Raw genomic sequence first — 19,992 nt, 5'->3', positions numbered from 1 at the left:
AAATAACTAGTCATATTTTATAAGTTTTTGCTACTCAATCTAAAGATTTATTAGACTTCTCTGTGGAAATGTTATTGCTACAAGGTGAAAATTACTTGTTTTTCCCTTTAATTTTGTTGTGTTCTCTGCGTACCCTTATCAGCGTCTCCTCTTTCCAACTGTCCTCCTGTAATGTACAAACTCCAGGGCAGGGTTTTACATCCCGTGGGCAGGCGCATGCCCAACCCGATCGGGAGTAAAATAGTGCGTGATGGCATCGGGCATGTGTTGCGACGTCATCGCGCACTTGCACGATATTTCGTTCAGCGGGCGCACGCGGGTGCCAGAACAACACCCGCCATTAATCAAGCAGTCACTTAGAGCCCTTAAGAGTCCAAGTGAATGTGATATTTCATTGCCCCTACGATTTCCAGCTCGACGCAAGGGGAAAACAGGCAGGTGGCCAGCCAACATTTTCATAAACCTCATCCAAGGGTGGGATAAAAAGGGTCATCAGCTTTGCCAGTGTGAGTAGTGAGGAGTTTCGGAGATAGTTTGCTGCTGATTGCTTATTGGTACTTGGCAGCCTCATCTCTGTTCGGGGATTCATTCTTAGCATTTCCAGGCCCCATTTCAGGACTGATTGCTGTCTGCAAGGCCCTCAGAGGATTCAGACCGTGTGGACACTTCCAGGTATCAGACAGCCTTCCAGGTATCAGACAGCCTTCCCTTACCCTGGTAACGGAGATTGTGGTCTCCGTTGGACACACTTCCTCGAAGGAGGAAGAGAGGGGCAGAAGAGAGAGGAGACCACGTAACCCTGTACAGCTTCCAAGGGAGGGACCTGTGGGAGGAGAGGCATAGGCACAAGGGGCACAGGGCTAGTAAGAAGTCCAAAGCGGAAGGGACCACAGAAGACGCCACTTACAGGCAGCGATACAGCTACATCAATATGTCCCAAGTGCAATGCCGAAGGAGGCTCCACCTCTCTCAAGGGACAGCGTGACCTCCAATTGCCAGATGATTGTGCCTGAGATCAGCTCCGACTATGTGGGTGGTCACTCCATGCCAGTGGCTCTGAAGGTCACAGCGGCCCTCAACTTTTACGCCTCCAGTCCTTTCCAGGGCTCAGTGGGGAATCCGTGTGGAGTCTCCCAATCAGCTGTCCACAGTTGCGCCTAGCTGGTGACAGAAGCTCTGTTCAGGCAGACACTGACATTTATTCTTTACCGTAAGGACGAAGCCAGCCAGTCTGAGCAAGCCAGAGGCTTTGCAACGATTGCTGCATTCTCCCGCATCCAGGGTGCCACTGGCCATGACACTCATTGGCCATCAAGGTGCCAGCGGGTCAGCCAGGTGCCTTTGTCAACAGGAAGGGATTCCACTCCATGAACATGCAGATATGTGTGACCGCAGGATGCAGATCCTGTAAGTCTGTGCAAGGTACCCTGGCAGCTCCCATGCTTACATCCTCAGAAATTGCCAGGTGCCAAGGCTCTTCAGTGCTTCAGCCCGACTGAATGGATGGCTGCTGGGTGACAAGGGCTATCCATTGAAGAGGTGGCTCACGACGCCTCTCCGCCACCCAAGAACAGAGGCAAAGAAGTGTTACTATTTGAGTCATGCCTCCACAAGTGCAGTGGTAGAGAAGACCATAGGTCTTCTCAAGATGCACCATTCAGGGGGTGCACTACACAACCCGCCCAGAGCAGGTGTCACTGATAGTGGTTGCATGTTGCGCTTTCCACAATCTGGCACTGGCAAGGGGGGACCCACTGGAGGAAGAGGATCTTGACACAGCTGCATAGGTCCCAAAGAGGAGTACGGTGAGGAGAACATTGAGGGTGTGCAGCCAGACCTCAGTTACCTCCAGGGAGGCAGGGACACCAGGAATGCTTTGATCCAATGCTCCTTTAGCTAGGCTACCAAAGATCAGCTTCAACCACATGCCAGGGCTGCCTCTTCCATCACGGATATCTGAAAGGACCCTTTAACTTGAAAACAAAGAACACTCAGTGCCTATGCAATAAAGTTCAGAGCCACTTAAGGCCAGCATTACATGCTGATGTACCCTGCACCAATAAAATGGTGAAGCATACTTTGGTCATGATGACAAAAGCAAAATTTATCTCATTTTGACAATTCCAAACTGTTTACATAAACTTCTCTGGTCTTCATTCCCAGACTAGTATAGTTAAAGTAAACATAAATGAACATAAAATAGCCCGTGACCTGCCCTCTTGTGCTCATGGTGCCTTTAATGTTTGCTTGCGAGTGCTAGGTCTAGGTATTCCCCCCTCAATGGCACCGGCATTGGAGACAGTCTGTTGACCCTGCTGTCTTGTTGGCCTTGATGACCTTGGCGGTTGTCCTTTGGCCAGTGGAGCCTGTGCTGGCCCTGCCTGGCAAGGAGCAGCCAATGCCATGGCTGGTATTTCCCCAATCTATGCAGCATCATCAGATGCCATGGTCACCGACGGAGGGGCAGAGGAGCTGCTGCCGTCATCCAGAACACCCTGAGAGGAGCCCACAGAGACAACAGGAAGCTCGTGCGCCAACATGAGGTCGCTTTGGACCTTCCCATACACCAGTGATGGACTGGCACCTAGCTGGGATACTGGGTGCCTCATCCATCTCCCACACTGACCTGACCACCTGAGGTCATTGCCTGTGTGAAGGCTGGCAGTTCCGAGTGCAACCCCAGGAACCACTGGTTCTGCCCCTGGAGCTGTCTCTCCATGAGAGTCGCCGCTCTCTTAAAGGAGGAGACAGCACACTCAACCATGATGGTAAACGCAGTGCTCATGCTCTGTAAGCACTCCTCCACAATGGAGACCATAGCACGCACAATCTCATGGATCTCCACCAGATCCTCCCGCAGATCTCGCTGGGCATCTAGCATCTGCTGCCTAATGGACGACTCCAGAGGCTCATCATCAGCCTTCAACTGAGCATCATCCTACTCCCCACCAGTCCTCCTTCTGCCGAAATCCTGGGCACTCTCTGCCTCCGTCTGCACATCATGCGATTGTGAAGTGCCCTCACCAACGTGCACCGAGATACTAGCCGCTGCTCTAATGCCCACCCAGGTGCTGGTATCTACACTGGTGCCTGGTTAAGAGAGTGAATGTGACGCAGGTGCAAATGACGCTCGGTGGTCCTCCGGTGTCAGGGGTGGCCCCTTGGGGTCAGGACAATGAATGCCTGCCGACGAACCTAAAAGGGAGAACAAGGACATGTCATTAGCTAAAGTCATCACACTGTCACTGTGCATGCCAGGTACCCGGGTGAGACAACGGGCAGGATTTTCCACACCCGGCCGCCTCTGGGATCTTCTGATAATGCCACAAGTCACTGGACTTCTGGCTGGGGCGCCGCCTCACCACGGTGGGTCCCACCTTGACGGGGCCGGAAAATCTCGGCCAATGGAGATCTGCATCACGGTGCCATCGTCTTCCAATGAGCAATGGGAACACCAGGTTCGAAGTTCACATCAATGAAGAGACTACACTAGAATGGTTACACAAACCGAAAGTCTCACCTCTGTGCGTTGCACTCTTAACTTTGTCTGGCACCCCTGCCTCTACATACCCGATTGCACGTGTAACTTGCTGACTCTCAAGCTCCAAGGCATCTTGCTCGTATCTTGAGAGGGTTACGGGGCTAGCGGGGCCTCCACCAGTCTGCGAATTTTCCATTTTGTTGTGGGCCGTCTTCTCCTGAAATATCAGAGCAGCATTGATTAGTCCACTCTCTACCTGCAGCGCTATTGCAACCTGGCCAACCCCAACTGAGGAACACCTGGCAGGGTACTTCCAAGTTGTGGCCCTCGAGCCGCAAGACACTCAGTCCAAGCAGCCAGGACTCACCCCCTTGGCCAGCTCCAGCGTCATTGACAGTTGGCACTCAAGACTAGCTTCCCTGAGGTCCATGAGGGGACGGCCAGATCTTAACACACCTGCACACTGGCCCATGCCAACACGGTACTCACCCTTCCTGAGCGCAGCAGGTCATTGAAGCACTTACAGCTCTGCACCTATGTGTGCTGCACCACATCATGGCTGCTCACCATTGCTGCCACCTCCTCCCATGTTCTCTTGGTGAGGTGTGGTGGCCTCCTTCTCCCATCCCTGGGGACAAGGGTGTCCTTCCTGGCAGCTACCTCCTCCAGGAGGATGGCAAGGCACTCATCAGAAAAGCGGAGGGGCCGAGTGTCCAACTGATCTGCCCTCCCGCCTGTCGTGTCCAGCCGCACTCGGGTCCATCAAGGGATGTCCTCCATGCCAGTCTTCCAGTGGGTCCCTGGGTCACTTTTAAATCAGCCTCTGGGTTGCCACTGGGCCCGGCAGCCGACAGGCCCCCAGCTCCGCTCGGCCCTTCCCAGCCAGTGCCGAGCCGCATTTCAGGCTGGGCAGACGTTAATCGGCCCGCCAGTGTGAAATCATGGTCGGAGACCGATCATGAGCAGCGGTCTGTTTGACGGCCATTCTTGGGCCTGCCCGCCACACCCACCCAACGAAGGGAAAATCCTGCCCCAGAAGTTTGTGTGGCCCATTAACTTTTAATGCCTTGCAATGGCACAAACTTCAAGGTGGAACGCTCTTCTCTGTTGATTGGTGGGGATGCTCTGTGTCCATAACTAGCCTTGATGCAATGAAACTCATTCACAGAAGATTGTCCAATTCAGTGGCAGCAGAAGTCCAGATTCAAACCCATTCTAACCAGCCCAGTTTCCACACTAGTTCTTATTGCGGCTGTACTAAATTTCTCCGTGTGCTTTTCGAATACAGGCATTAACCAATTGATTTTAAACAGGTTAACACTCAGTTTAAAACCACATGGAGGAAATTTACTAGGCCCTTAGTATTCATGCAGGACTAAAAGCATTCAAACACTCTAGCAACATCTAGCAGCAGACAGCACAAGAAAATGGTATTTTGCCTTACATGAAATTGGTAAACTGTGCCAGTCTCAATCCAAGGAATAGCTTGAACAAATAAATAATACTACCAACCTTTGAGCCATCCATGCCCAGCTTTTCTACTGATTTTCTGGTGTAATCCACAAAGGATGAAGACTTGGAATAAATCTTGCCAACATGTTTGCTGCTGTAAGTTGTCAAATGTCATAAAACACAATCATTTCAATTGAATTTACTACTAAAGGAGCTGCAGACATTTTAATTGCAATCATTTGTTTTGAACAGGGAAACATTACTTAAGTAAATTGTAGTTATTTTAACGGAAATGGGGCACATAGCTAATGTACTACTGTACAGAACTTCCTTGGATGTACAAAGTCCAAATGTGTCACACATTTAATTAGCAGCATTTCTTAAAAAGCCTGAAAGAGCTAGAAGGCCTTTCTCAATTAGCATGCAGGTCAGCTGCTCACTCAACACGTTTTTTTACATATAAAATAATTTTTAAAAGGTTTTATTTTTGCAAGCTGTGGAAAAAGAAACCCATCAACGCCCATAAAACAAATTCACAACTGCTTTCACATGCACATGACAAAACACTGTCATTCCAGGTGAAATACTTCCAAACTACAGTATCAATTTTACAGCAATATTATGTTTAAGTTTAATGTGTTTAACAACTCTTACTATCAACTTCTATTTCATTTTTCATCTTATTTCATTAAAACCTACATAACCTGAAGAAACTAAACGGTGCAATGTGTTAGAATAAGAATACTATGCTTGACCACCTGTGGACCCAAGTTGAAATTCAGCCCAGAGAGATTAGATGAAAGTCTGTCCTGTTTCAGAGTATTATAATGGATTCTATGGTGAAATTACTTCAGCTAATCTCAACCTAGCTCCCAATGGATTCTTCTGAAAAGAAACGCTCTCAAATTTAGTGCAAGTTGAGAGTTCAGCTATTTCTCTACAAGATACCATAAGGATACGCTGTTTGAGAAATGGAAACAATGCAACACAGGTATTTCTATTTCTCAGAATGTGGGATGGGGTGCACAGATTTGTAATTCATCTTAAGGACTAAGGGGAGATAAACTCCAAACGGCATGTTCTTCATCAATGTAGGACAATGGAAGAGATTATCTAAAAACAGAAAGTGCAGGAAATACTCAGCAGGTCTGGCAGCATCTGTGGAGAGAGATACAGAGTTATCATTTTGAGTCAAATATGACTTCTTCAGAACTGAATGGTAGAAATGTGATGGGTTATATGCCATCAAAAGGGGTGAGGGGGAGGAAGAACAAAAGAAAAGGACTGGGTTATGGGAGAGGGTGGGAGAGATTTAATGATAAAGATGTCATGGAACAAAAAGCAAAAGAAGTGGTAATGTGTTAGGAAATAGAGACAGTTTAAGTTATATTGGTATTTGTAGGTATTAGGAATGAGTTTTAGCTTTAAAGTTTAAGTTTGATTTGTATTTCTGTTTCTGTGTGTTAAGAAAGGTCAAATGGAATTTTAGTTTCACTTTATATAGGTGCTTGCATTTCTAATGAGTTTACAATTTAAGAAGTTAAGCAAACACAAGAGTAGAAAAACAGTGCTGTCCCTCCCACAGACACACACAGAAAAGCTAGAATAGCAGTTTGTTTTAGAAATTGTTGGAGTTCAGCTGGTTTGGAAAACAGCTGCCAAACAAAAGCCACCTAGAAGGGGCAGATAGCCAGCTCCAAGCTAAAGTTGGTTTTGAAAGTAGCTGCCAGGAGAGACTGGAGCAAATGGGAGAGACAGCCAGTCCCAAGCTAAAGATAAACCTCAAAAATCCAGGGTAGTGGAATAAGAGAAAGTCCCAAGCAGACCTTTTAGTCAAAGGAAGGACAAGAGCCCAGAAAAGGTCCTGTTAAGTGAAGTTAAGAGTGGGGGGCAAGAAAGACTCCAAGCTTCATATTTAAAGAGATAAAAGCTGCAGAGAGCAGCTTTAAAGCGAGAACAGCTAGCAAGAGGCAAGAAGGTCCAAAGAGATGGTTGAAGGTCTGTAACTTTTTGCTATGGGCATGTGGAGCAGTGGTGTACTGTTGGTGGCTGAGTCAGAGAGACAGAGTGCATGGAAGACAGCTTGAATGCATGTGGTGACCCAGGGAAGAGGAATATCAGAAGGAGAATTCGAAACCCTGAAGTTGTACCCTTGCAGAAGGCTTCTAAGAAAAAGCGTTGATTTGGGAGAAGATTCCAAGGCGAGGTCTTCAGTGAGTGGGGATTGGAAACCCTCATGTGAAAGATGGAGTGCAGTGAGACCGATTGGCTCACGGTATGACAAGCATCTGGGGGGAGTCAAGGAGAGATCCATAGTATCTGGTTGAGGTGGCATCTGTCACTTGGTTTCAGAGTGTGGTGTATCTGACCACAGAGTGCCTATTGGTACATGGACTGTGTACTTACTGTGAACATTAAAGTGTAAGATAGCTTTTGTAACTTGTGTTATCCTTACAAATCGGTATACATCTGTAAAGGTATAGCTGTGGGTGAAGGAGTATTGTAATATACTTCATCTTTTCTTGTTTTATTCTTTTGTTAAAAGTTCATTAGCTGACTCCGATGACTCTGTTCAGTGGCCACTCTCCACGTATCTAAAGAAACAAATAAAAGTTAGGATCTATCAAGCCAGGTTCCACTCTGGGATCAGGTTTGTCCAGGGGTAACCTCAGCTAGGATCATAACATAATGGTTGTAGTAAAGATACAAAGTATTGGTCCACAGTGAGTGTAAATGCCAGAAAAATGGGCACCTCAGAAAAAAAAAATGAAAAACTAGTTTCAAACCAGCACATGACAAAAACAAAAAAGAGTGGGAGACCGAATTCATTGTCTGAAATTGTTGAACTCAATGTTCAGTCCAGAAGTTGTAAAGTGCCTAATGGGAAGATGAGGTGCTGTCCTCAAGCTTGCGCTGAACTTCGCTGGAACATTGCAGTAGCCCGAGGATAGAAATGTGAGCATGAGAGCAAGGTGGTAAATTAAAATGGCAGCAATCGGAAACTCAAGGTCATGCTTGTAGACTGAGTGGCAGTGTTCCGCAAAGCGGTCACCCATTCTACATTTGGTCTCCCCAGTGTGAAGGGGACTACATTGTGAGCAGCAAATACAGTATACTAAATTGAAAGAAGTTCAAGTAAATCGCTGCTTCGTCTGGAAGGATTACGTGGGACCTTAGAAGATGAGGAAAGAGGAGGTAAAAGGGCAGGTGTTACACCTCCTGCAATTGTGTGGGAAGATGCCTTGGGAAGGGAATGAGATGTTGGGGGTGACTGAGGAATGGACTAGGTTGTTGAGGAAAGAATGGTCCCTTCAGGATGCTGATAAGGGAGAGGGAGGGGAAGATGTGTTTGGAGGTGGCATCATGCTGGAGGTGGTGGAAATGGTGGAGACTTTGAATGTGGGAGATGGTAGAATGGAAAGTTAGGACAAGCGGAACCCTTTTGTGGTTCTGGGAGGGAGGGGAAAGGGTGATCTCATTGATTAAAGGATATGATAGGGTAGACAGCGATAAACAAATTTGCCCTGGTGAGCAAGCCAATAAAGGGGGAGCATTACCTTAAAATTAGATGTAAAAGGTAGTAGAATTCTGGAACTCTGTCCCGAGAAAACCCTTGAGGCTAGGTCAATTGAAAATTTGAAAAATTAGATTAAGAGATTTCTGTTAGGCAGGAATTTACATATGTAGGTAAATAAAGATCAGTCACGAAAGAATGGTGGAACAGGCTTGAAGGGCTAACTGGCCTAATCCTGTTCCTATGTTTCTAAAATAGTGAGATAGAGATAGAAATTGGCAATTTGATTTTCGTAGCAAGATCAAATGATACTGCCACTGTGATCCAAGGACGTGCATTATTGACAAGTTTATTGCAAAATATTCATTTGTTTGTGAGATAAACTAATCTACTGCCAAATTATGAACACATCCTCACTGGAACTAGAATGAAACTTTCCAAATTAGGACTGTCTACTTAGGACTGTCACATCCAACATAAAGAGGAGCTTTGTTGCCCCATCACTTGAAACTTAATTAATTAGAGATGAAAGGGGAATGTGCAAGCCCACCCTACCACCCAGTCCCCTAGTTCCATTCCAATTAATTGTCCTCAGATGCTGTGCAATGAACTGTGTCCTCCCTATAGTCTATGTCAGAAAACATCCAAGAGATGCCGACTGTAATCTTCTTGAAATTTCATGCAAACTTCCAAAACATACTTCGTTCTTTGCAGTGTGGTGTATGCCTTTCCATTTTCAAAGTGCTCTTTGATAATAACTTGCAGAACAGCACGATAAAATAAGGATTCAGAAGGAAGCTGCCAACAACAAAAGAACAATCACTGTCAATTCAGAACAAATGGACAAAATGTAATTTAGCACATTCACACAGTGAAGAGATTAAGAGTGTAATGAGTTTGATAATAACAATCCCCAGTGATCTCAACAGCTGGTAAAAATACTGTAAAAACTGCATAATCACAGGAGTGCCAACGATCTACTCTGCAGGGTTTATTTATACATTTGACTTTTTGTCATGCCGAAAGTCAACCCCATTTTGAGTTTTCACTCTATCTCTGTTTTTGTGGTTTTTGCTGCTGTTTTCTATAAAAGCTGCACTGCTGGAACTGCTTTTGGAATTCTGGGATATTCTGATTAAATGCCAAGCAGCCAGCTGAATTCTGAAAATGGCTTGTCATGTGTCACACCTACAGAAATGACGGAAACAACAGTAAATTGTGAATACGGTTTTGTGCAAAATGGGCGACAATTCTTACTCTGAATGGGCAACTAAGCAATCAAACAATTATTCATCAGCAAATGAATCTACTGTTACAATCAGGTGAGGAGGGGTCGGAGGCTCCCCTCTTTTCCCTCTCCTCATTGGACCGCAACTGTTTTTTGGAAAGGATATACTCGCCAATTCAGAGTGTTAACTATTTACACAGCATGATCATAAAAGACACAATCAGACAGGTTTCCTTGAGTTCTAACAAAGAAAAAGGATAGCTTTTATTGTACTTAATCCGGTCTTAGTAAAAATCATAAAATTCGCTCCAACTTTTGCACACCAACACACTCAAAGTTCAAGCACATGCACAAATAAAATACTGAGTGGAGAAGGGTAGATTAAACAAATTAGAGTCCAGAGAGAATTAAAGGGGTATACAGTTTGTGTGGGCTGGTGACTTCCAGGATGAATTCGGTGATTCTGCTGTTTCCCTCATGGATGCGATTTAAAGGAATAGCCAGCTGATTTGGCTTTCCTTCTGGAGACAGTAGTTTGGGGTTGATTTCCTTCAAGATATCTCTGTCTGCAGCAGGTGTGTGCCCGGGTGGTCACAGTCAACAAACAGGATTCAAAAGAACACAAGAACACATGAAACAGGAGCAGGAGTAGATCAAATGGCCCATTGAGCCTGTTCCATACAGTCATGTCTGATCTTGGGCTTCAACTTCATTTTCTTGCCTGCTCCCCATATCTCTTCATTCCATTCAAGACCAAAAATCTGTCTATCCCAACTTTAAATATATTCAACGATGGAGCATTCACAACCCTCTGGAGTAGAGAATTCCAAACATTCACAACGTTTTGAGTGAAATAATTTCTCATCTCAGTCCTAAATGATTGGCTCTTTATCCTGAGACTGCAGCCCCATGTTTTACACTCCTAACCAGCAGAAACAATAGAAACACAGAAACATAGAAACTAGGAACAGGAGTAGGCCATGTGGCCCTTCAAGCCTGCTCTGCCATTCATTATGATCATGGCTGATCATCCAACTCAATAGCCTGTTCTTGCTTTCTCCCCATACCCTTTGATCCCTTTCGCCTCAAGAGATATATCTAACTCCTTCTTGAAAACATACAATGTTTTGGTCTCAACTACTTTATGTGGTAATGACTTCCACCGGCTCACCACTCTCTGGGTGAAGAAATTTCTCCTCATCTCAGTCCTAAGTGAGGAGGGTGCAGAGATGCTTCAGTGTGATTTGGACAAGCTGAGTGAGTGGGCAAATGCATGGCAGATGCAGTATAATGTGGATAAATGTGAGGTTATCCATTTTGGTAGCAAAAAAGGAAGGCAGATTATTATCTGAATGGCTATAAATAGTGAGAGGGGAATGTACAATGAGACCTGGGTATCCTTGTACACCAGTTGCTGAAGGTAAGCATGCAGGTGCAGCAGTCCTAAGTGGTCTACCCCATATCCTCAGGCTGTGACCCCTGGTTCTGGACTCCACCACCATTGGGAACATCCTTCCTGCATCTACCAGAATCCTGTTAGAATTTTATAGATTTCCATGAGATCCCCCCTCATTCCTCAGAACTCCAGCGAATATAATCCTAATCGACTCAATCTCTCCTCATATGTCAGTCCCGCCATCCCAGGAATCAGTCGGGTAAATCTTCGCTGCACTCTCTCTATAGCAAGTACATCCTTCCTCAGATAAGGAGACCAAAACTGCACACAATATTCCAGGTGTGATCTCACCAAGGCCCTGTACAATTGCAGCAAGACATCCCTGTTTCTGTACTTGAATGCTCTGGCTATGAAGGCCAACATACCACTTGCCTTCTTTACCGCCTGCTGCACCAGCATGCTTACCTTCAACAACTGGTGTACAAGGATACCCAGGTCTCATTGTACATTCCCCTCTCACAATTTATAGCCATTCAGATAATAATCTGCCTTCCTTTATGGCTACCAAAATGGATAACCCCACATTTATCCACATTATACTGCATCTGCCATGCATTTGCCCACTCACTCAGCTTGTCCAGATCACACTGAAGCATCTCTGCACCCTCCTCACAGCTCACCCTCCCACCAGCTTTGTGTCATCTGCAAATTTGGAGATATTACATTTAGTTCCTTCATCTAAATCATTAATATATATTGTGAATAACTGGGGTCCCAGCACAGATCCCCTTGGTACCTCACTAGTCACTGCCTGCCATTCAGAAAAAGACCCGTTAATTCCTACTCTTTGTTTCCTGTCTGCCAACCAGTTTTCTAACCATCTCAATACACTTTATGCGCTTTAATTTTACATGCCAATCTCTTATGTGGAACTTTGTCGAAAGCCTTTTGAAAGTCCAAATAAACCACATCCACTGGCTCCCCCTCATCAACTCTAGTAGTTACATCCTCAAAAAATTCTAGTCGATTTGTCAAGCATGATTTCCCTTTCGTAAATCCACGCTGAATCTATCAAAGCCCCTCAGAATTTTGTAGGTTTCAATAAGATCACTTCTCATTCTTCTAAATTCCAGGGAATATAAGCCCAATTTACTTAGCCTTTCATTGTAGGACAACACCCTCATCGCAGGGGCCAATTGAGTGATCATTCGCTGTGCCGCCTCCAATGCAAGTATATCCTTTCTTAAATGTGCAGACCAAAGCCCTGTACAACTGCAGCAAGACTTCATTATTCTTATACTCCATTCCCCTTGTAAAATAGCTTAACATGTCATTTGACTTCCTCATTGCTTGCTGCACCTGCATGCTAACTTTCTGCATTCCTTTTACAAGCACACCTGAGACACTTTGAACATCAACAGATACAAGTTTTACACCTTTTAAAAAATATTCTGCTTTTCTACTCTTACAGCTAAAGTGAGTAACTTCACACTTCCCGACATTATACTCTATCTGCCATCTTTTTGCTCACTCACTTAACCTGTCTCAATCTCTTTGCAGCCTCGTTGTGTCCTTCCCACTGCATACCTTCCCACCTCGCTTGGTATCATCAGCAAACTTCAATACCTTACTCTCTTGACTCCTCATCTAAGTCATTAATATAAACTGCAAATAGATGAGGCCCCAGCACTGATCCTTGTGGCACTCCACTATTCACTGCCTGCCAAATTGAAAAAAAAAACCTTTATGCCCACTTTCGGCTTTAACTAATCTCTACCCGTGCTAAAACACTGCCCCCAACTCCATGAGCCCTTATCTTGCCTAATAACCTTCTTGAATGCCTTTTGGAAATCCAGGTATACTGCACCTACTGGTTCCCCATTATCTACCCTACTAGTTACATCCTCAAAAAAATGCTAATAAATTTGTCAAACAGGATTTCCCCTCGGTAAAACTATGCTGACTTATTCTAATCATACTATGTTTTTCTAAATGCATTGTTAAGAATTCCTTAATAATAAATTCCAGCATTTTCCCAAAAACTGATGTTATGCTAACTGGCCTGTTTTCTCTCTCCTTCCTTTCCTGAAACGTAGTGTAACATTTGCCAACTTCCAATCTAATGGGATTGCTTCCGAACCTAAGGAATTTTGGAAAATCAAAACCAGCACATCCACTGTCTCTGCAGCTGTCTCTTTTAGAACCTAGGGTGTAGGCCATCAGGACCTGGGGATTTGTCAGATTTTAGTCCCTCAAGTTTTACCAATGCTTTTTCTCTGCTGATGTTAATTTCCTTAATTTCCTCAAGTTTTTTTTGGCCCCTAGATTACCATCAGTTTCTGGTTTGAAACTTGTGCCTTCTACTGTGAAGACAGACACAAAATATTTGTTCAATGCCTCTGTTATTTCCTCACCCCCCCACCAACCCCCCCTCACCCCATGGTAATTTCTCCTGTCTCTGCTTCTCAGGGACCAGTGTTTACTCTTCCTCTTTACATACTTAAAAAGCTCTTACAATCTGTTTTTAAATTCCTGGCTAATTTACTCGCTTATTCTACTTTTTCCCTTTTTATCAAGATTTTGGTGGTCCTCTGCTGGTTTCTAAAACACTCCCAATCCTCAAACTTGCTACCGTTTTTTGCAACATTGTAAATCTCTTCTCTTAATCTAATAATATCCTTAACCTCCTGAGTAAATTGAGCCATGGCTGGGTCTTTCTAGTTGAGTTTTTGTTTTCAATAGAATGTATTTTTGTGCAAGACTTTGAATTGTTTCTTTAAATGTTTCTCACTGTTCATTCATCTCCATACCTTTTAGTCTATTTACCCTATTAACCCTAGCCAGTTCTCTCCTTATACCTATGTAATTGGTTTTGTTTAAGGTTCTTGTTTATGATTGGAATATGCCACTTTTAAACTTAATATGGAATTCAATGATCACAATTATGATCACTATTTCCCAGAGGATCTTTTACCACACCATTTCTAATTAACCCTGCTTCATTTCACAATACTAGATCTAAGTTAGTTTTAACCCAGTTGGTTCCACAATGTATTAGTCCAAGAAACTTTCATGAAAACATTCTACAAATCAGCTCCTAGACCACTCTTGCCAATTTGATTGTCTCAGTCCACATGAAGATTAAAGTCCCTCCACAATTATTGCCTATGTTACAAGCTCCAATAATTTCTTGTTTAATGCTCTTCCCAATGATATAACTACTGTCAGAGCGCCTATAAACTACTTAAATCAGTGTTTTCTGACTCTTGCTATTCCTAATTTCCACCCATACTGATTCTACTTCAGGATTTTCTGAGACCAGATCCTTTCTCACTATTGTCCTTACATCATCTTTTACAATCAGAGCCACACCTCCTCCTCTGCCATTCTGTCTGTCTTTCCTAAATATGGTGTACCCTGGAATTTCCCACCCTTGATCGCCTTGTAACCATCTCTCTGTAATGGCAATTAAATTTAAATCATTTATTTCTATTTGTGCCACTAGTTTTTCTACCTTATTGTAAATGTTTTGCACATTCAAACAAAGAACCTTTAATTAAAATTGTTACTTCTGCTCACTGCAATATCCTTATTCACTGATGTACAAACTTTGTTAAGCTCTCTGTCCCTCCCTGACCTACTCAGCTTACCTTTACCCACATTGCTATATTGTTCTGATGCCTCGACCTTTCTCTTTGGATTTCTAAATCTCCCTTTATCCAAGCTCTTTCCATCCCTGTTAGTTCAAAGCCCAGTCCACAGCCCTAGTTATACAACTGGCCAGGACACTGGTCCCAGCTTGGTTCAATTGGAGCCCATCCAAATGGAACAGCTCACTCTTCCCTGAGTATTCAGCCAGTGCCCCATGAATTGAAACCCTTTCTTCCCACACCACTCTTTGAGCCACATGTTTAATTCTCAGGTCTGCTTGACTTTATGCCAATTTGCATATGGCGCAGATAACAATCCAGAGATTGCTCTGCATTTTAATTTGGTCCCTAGCTCCTCAAATTCTCTTAGCAGAACATCATTACTGGTTCTACCCATGTCATTGGTTCCCACCTGGACCATGACAACAGGATCCTCCTGCTCCCACTCCAAGTTCCTCTCTAGCCACAGGGAGATGTCTTTAACCCTGGCACCGGGCAGGCAATGCAACCTTCAGAACTCTCAGTCATGACTGCACAGAACGGCATCTATCCCGTGGACTATACTTTTTCCTGTCACTACTACATTCCTCTTCACTCCCCCAATTTGAATGGCATCCTTCACCATGGTACTATGGTCAGACCATACATCCACCTTGCAGTCCTTCTCCTCATCCACACAGGTACCAGGCACCTTGTATGTGTTGGACAAAGTCAGGGCTGAGGCTCCTCCATTACTACAAGCTGGCTCCCCATACCTGCCTACCCTGACCATTGATCAACTCTAATGCTCTGCCTAACCTAAGGGGTGTGACTTCCTCTTGCAACAAAGTGTCCAGATAACTCTCCTCCTCCCTGATGCCCCACAATATCCACAACACAGACTCCAGCTCAGCAATCTGAACAGGAATGGTTGTCCGGGATTGCGATGCAATCCACAGGTTCCCATGTGTTGCAGTCATGGCACACCACCAGCCCTGACATTTCTAATTTATTGAATTAGTCAATTAGTTAATAACTTACACAGATAAAGTAATAGAAAGTTACACTCATCCTTGGAGACAAGGAAGGAAACTCACCAACTGGAGGCTGGAAAAAGTAGAAAAAAGAGCACCTCTTTTCCCATCAGCACTGAATTCCACCTGAACCAAATTCCCAACTACCCACCCAATCTACATCTCACTCACGTGTACTCTCGTGTCCCTGCGCTCTCTCTGTGTGGGTTCAAAACCTCTCTGTTTACACATAGAGCCTCTGATGACTCACTAACTAGCTCAGCTTTCTGCTACAATAATTATCACCTATTGGGGGACAATACTTTCAGCTGATTGACAGATAACTGCCACTCCATGCAGCTCTGTTTAACAAGGCTGTTAAGAACCTAACTCATAATATAAAATTTAAACTTAAGAAAACTTGCAAAAATAAGTTGGAGGGCGAGGAAGGAGGGACCTCACTCAGTCTTCTCTCCTGAGCAGCGTGTCAGCTGCTTGTCCTCTTACTGCAGAGAAAGTTGAAATTTAAACACATAAAGGGTGGGCCTGTCACATGACTGTCACCCTGTGATTCCAACATGATCATCACTGGTGTACATCCTCTTTTAGTTCACGTCTGGGAATCTCCCCTTTCAGCCGGGATCCCATTGTTCAAGTTATCAGGTTTAATGGTTTGTCTCCATCAGTTGAATACTTCAGGTGATTGCCTTGCCTTGCTTATGGGGACAGGATATGTGGTTCACTCATTTTCCTCTGGTCATTGTCCTTGATGGATCTTTGTAGACATGGGTCTGAATTTTCGCTCCCAGGTTGGGAGAACAGAGTTGGGCATTTCCTGGCTCTGCAAACCTGAACCAGGAGAAAATGCCCCAGAAGTTGAGATTTTGTTCTGAGGTAGCAGGGATCCCTGGAAGCCAGACTTGTTGCCCTCAGAATGAGTGCACAGAATGCCTGGTGTGGAGGCAGGCTAGGTGGAAGGTCTGCCTTGGAACACCAGCACTTTGTCAAAGACATTTAAAAAAAAACAGCCCTCCGCCCTTCACCTCTCACACACTCCCCATGACCATGCCCCACCCATCCAAGCCAACCTATGCCCCCACGCCACCATGGTTCCTCATACTTTCCATGCCAACCTATGTATCTCTGACCACCCCCATGGCCCCTCATACCTTCCATACCAATCCATGCCCACCCCTCAAGGCCCTTTACAGCCCCTATGCCAACTTAGTGCCAATTCATGCCAACTCATGACCCCACCACCCTTTAGTCTTACATTTGTCATGCCAACTCACCCAGCATCCACCAAGGGTAAACCTCAGGACTCATGCTGCGATTAAATAAAATAAAGTTCCAAGTGTCTATTGCTGACTTTAAAAAAAAACTCATTCATAAAAAACCACTTATGACATTTAAGTCCTTCAACTACATTGTCCCTTATAACAATAAACATTTCATTCAATTGCACAATCCCTTACAAAAACAAGCATTGGAATTAACAGTCTCACTTCAAAGAGCCTAAAACCACTTTAAGCTGTCATTCAACTTTTAAATGGCAGGCACCCTACCCTGCAATGGACAGTTGTGAAAACAGTCATGCAGCACTAATCCAGTAGTGGTAGCCCTAAGGCTTATAACAACCAATGGAGTAAAATAGCAAGCAATCATTTTTATTAGTGCTCCAGACAGTTTTTTCAAAGAGTTAAAGGGCAGGAGTTTGAAATGCCTGGTCAGCTCCTTTTGACAGTTCATCCTGACACATTTGACAGCTGTTTTTTATAGCTCCTCTTGACAGTTCATCTCAACACTTTTGACAGTTGTTTTTGAAAGCTCCTCTTGACAGTTCATCTTGATATTTTTGACAGTTGTTTTTGACAGTTCCAATGAGTTTCACAGTTCCGATGAGCTTATACATTTTTTACACACATTCATGCCTAATTTTAACATTCCCAAAGAGTACCTTATCTCTCCAAAAGGGCACCTGGCTTTTCTGAAAGGGCACCTCACTTCCCTCAAAGGGCACCTGATCTCCACCAAAGGTGTCCTGGGGTCATATCTAAAGGGGTAGCTTGCCTCTCCAAAAGGGTATCCTGCCTTTCCGAACAAATTCGCAAAGTTCAGACCTGCTCCTACTGGGTCTAAACTGTGCACACTGGATTTCAGACACCTCACACGTCAAAATCACACATGAGTGAAGGCAGCTTTCGATTTCTATGGCCAGTTTCCTCCGCAAAATGCTCATGCGCGAATCTTGACGGGGGCCCATTCCTGCCCCCGCAAAAATGGTAGGTGCTGTGCTCGAGGATGGGACTGCCAGATTCAGGCCTCTTCCGCCAGAAAATTCCGGCATATGTTACAAAACATTTCCTTTACTAAATGCAGTAAAGGACATCGCAAACTATTTAAATAGTTCTCTAATTCATTACATATCTATGCATGAAGAACCAAACAACAGAACAAAGCGGGGGCAGGAGTAAGGTTCAGATTAACTCTTTGTCAATAATGTTCATCACATTAGCAAAGGGATAACAAAATGCTCAGTTTGAAGGGAGCTCATATCCTTCTACCAAGAAATAATGTGGAACATATGTCAAACCATGACAGAAATTATATCCATTCATGCTGGAGAGGAACTTCCTTAGAATTTGCACATGAACTATCGAGTGCTTTAAGAATTCTAAGAAAGAACAGTACCCCTTATGAAACTCAAACTTCAAAAATAATAAAAACAAAAGTTTTGCCTAGTATTCTCGAGTCTCTCTGTTAAGATGAAAGTATTTTGAATTAAATCAAGAAAAAGTCCAATACTTTTACACAATCAAAAATAATTCTTCCTCTGATTCTCCTCTATGGGTTATGCTGGAGTATGGTTCCAAAAGCACTGGCAGCCCTGCAGTATCTCACTAAAAAGGTCATTCCTCACAAATACACACAATTCAACAATAGGAGATGTTTTATCATCCAGCTTTAACCAATTCTAAAACAACATTTACGTGAAATGTAACCAAGAATGCTCACTTACATAGCGGCTTTAATATAGAAAAATATCTCAAGATGCTTCAAAGAAACACAATCAAGCTTTGGATGCACTTGATCAAAGAGGTAGGTTTTAAGGAGGGGGAGGGCGGAGAGGCAGTGAAGTTCAGGGAGGGAATTCCAGAGCATTGAGTGAAGATGACTCAAGTAACTGTTATCACTGGTGGGGCGAAGGGAGCGGGCGATGAAGAGAAGGCCAGAGTCAGAAGTAAGTAGAGTTTTTGGAGAGTTGTAGGGCTGCAGCATGTTAGAGAGATTGGGAGGGGTGAGGCCATGAAGGAAAATAAGGGATAATGAAGAAATTAATATTTTAGAATTGAGACATTGGGGGACTCGGAGTTAATGTAACCTCAGTGAGCACAGGGTTGAGTGGGACTCGGAACAGGATATGATATGGGCATGAGATTAGGATAAACTGGAATTTTCTGGAGGATTGGAGGCCAGACAGCAAACCATTGCAATAGACTAGTGTTATGATATGGCAGGTGGTATTTGCCAGTCTGACCAAATACCAAAGGGAAACTTAGTCAGGCTATCACAGCGGTTTTGCAATTTGTATTTATTACGAGAAGGTATGTGTACTGAAGTTAGAAGTAAAGATTCCACTACCACTTTTGGAGGTTTTAAAATTAAATTAAAACATTTATTAACAAAAGAAAACTTAAACACACATGATTACAGTTGCACAGTTAAATTTAGTCTTACTGTATTTCTTAAAAGATTTCTACTTAGCTAGACTCTCAAATGAACACCCTTTTCCAGGCAACAGTTGCTATAGATTCTTAATCTATAAAACATTTAGTAACAATAACGCAAGGCACCAAACTGTTGCTAAAAGGGAAATATTTCACAGGCTTCTCCCTCCCTCTTACTCGATAATGGAAATCTAAGGTGGATTGTAGCAAAACCCAGAGATAAAAACAAAAAAACTGTGGATGCTGGAAATCCAAAACAAAAACAGAATTACCTGGAAAAACTCAGCAGGTCTGGCAGCATCGGCGGAGAAGAAAAGAGTTGACGTTTCGAGTCCTCATGACCCTTCTACAGAACTTGAGTTCGAGTCCAAGAAAGAGTTGAAATATAAGCTGGTTTAAGGTGTGTGTGTGGGGGGCGGAGAGATAGAGAGAGAGAGAGGTGGGGGGGATGGTGTGGTTGTAGGGACAAACAAGCAGTGATAGAAGCAGATCATCAAAAGATGTCAACGACAATAGTACAATAGAACACATAGGTGTTAAAGTTAAAGTTG

General features: G+C 44.0%; 1 protein-coding gene across 8 annotated transcripts in view; it reads right to left on the bottom strand.

Annotated features, from left to right (window-relative positions):
* The window catches only part of mettl25 (methyltransferase like 25), a 91,189-nt gene that overhangs the window by 16,404 nt on the left and 54,793 nt on the right, over positions 1–19,992 (bottom strand). For 4 of the 8 annotated variants that reach the window (XM_041215963.1, XM_041215964.1, XM_041215966.1 and 1 more), the window contains exons 8-9: positions 9,148–9,245; positions 4,994–5,087 (exon numbers count right to left, since the gene is read on the bottom strand). In XM_041215963.1, the coding sequence (XP_041071897.1) occupies positions 4,994–5,087; positions 9,148–9,245 (192 nt within the window). The remainder of the gene's footprint in view (positions 1–4,993; positions 5,088–9,147; positions 9,246–19,992) is intronic. The other 4 variants (XR_005946451.1, XM_041215969.1, XM_041215970.1 and 1 more) reach the window with 1 other exon arrangement.

Source organism: Carcharodon carcharias, chromosome 21 (assembly GCF_017639515.1).
Source record: "Carcharodon carcharias isolate sCarCar2 chromosome 21, sCarCar2.pri, whole genome shotgun sequence".
Lineage (NCBI taxonomy): Eukaryota > Metazoa > Chordata > Chondrichthyes > Lamniformes > Lamnidae > Carcharodon > Carcharodon carcharias.
This window is presented reverse-complemented; position numbering and strand designations above follow the sequence as displayed.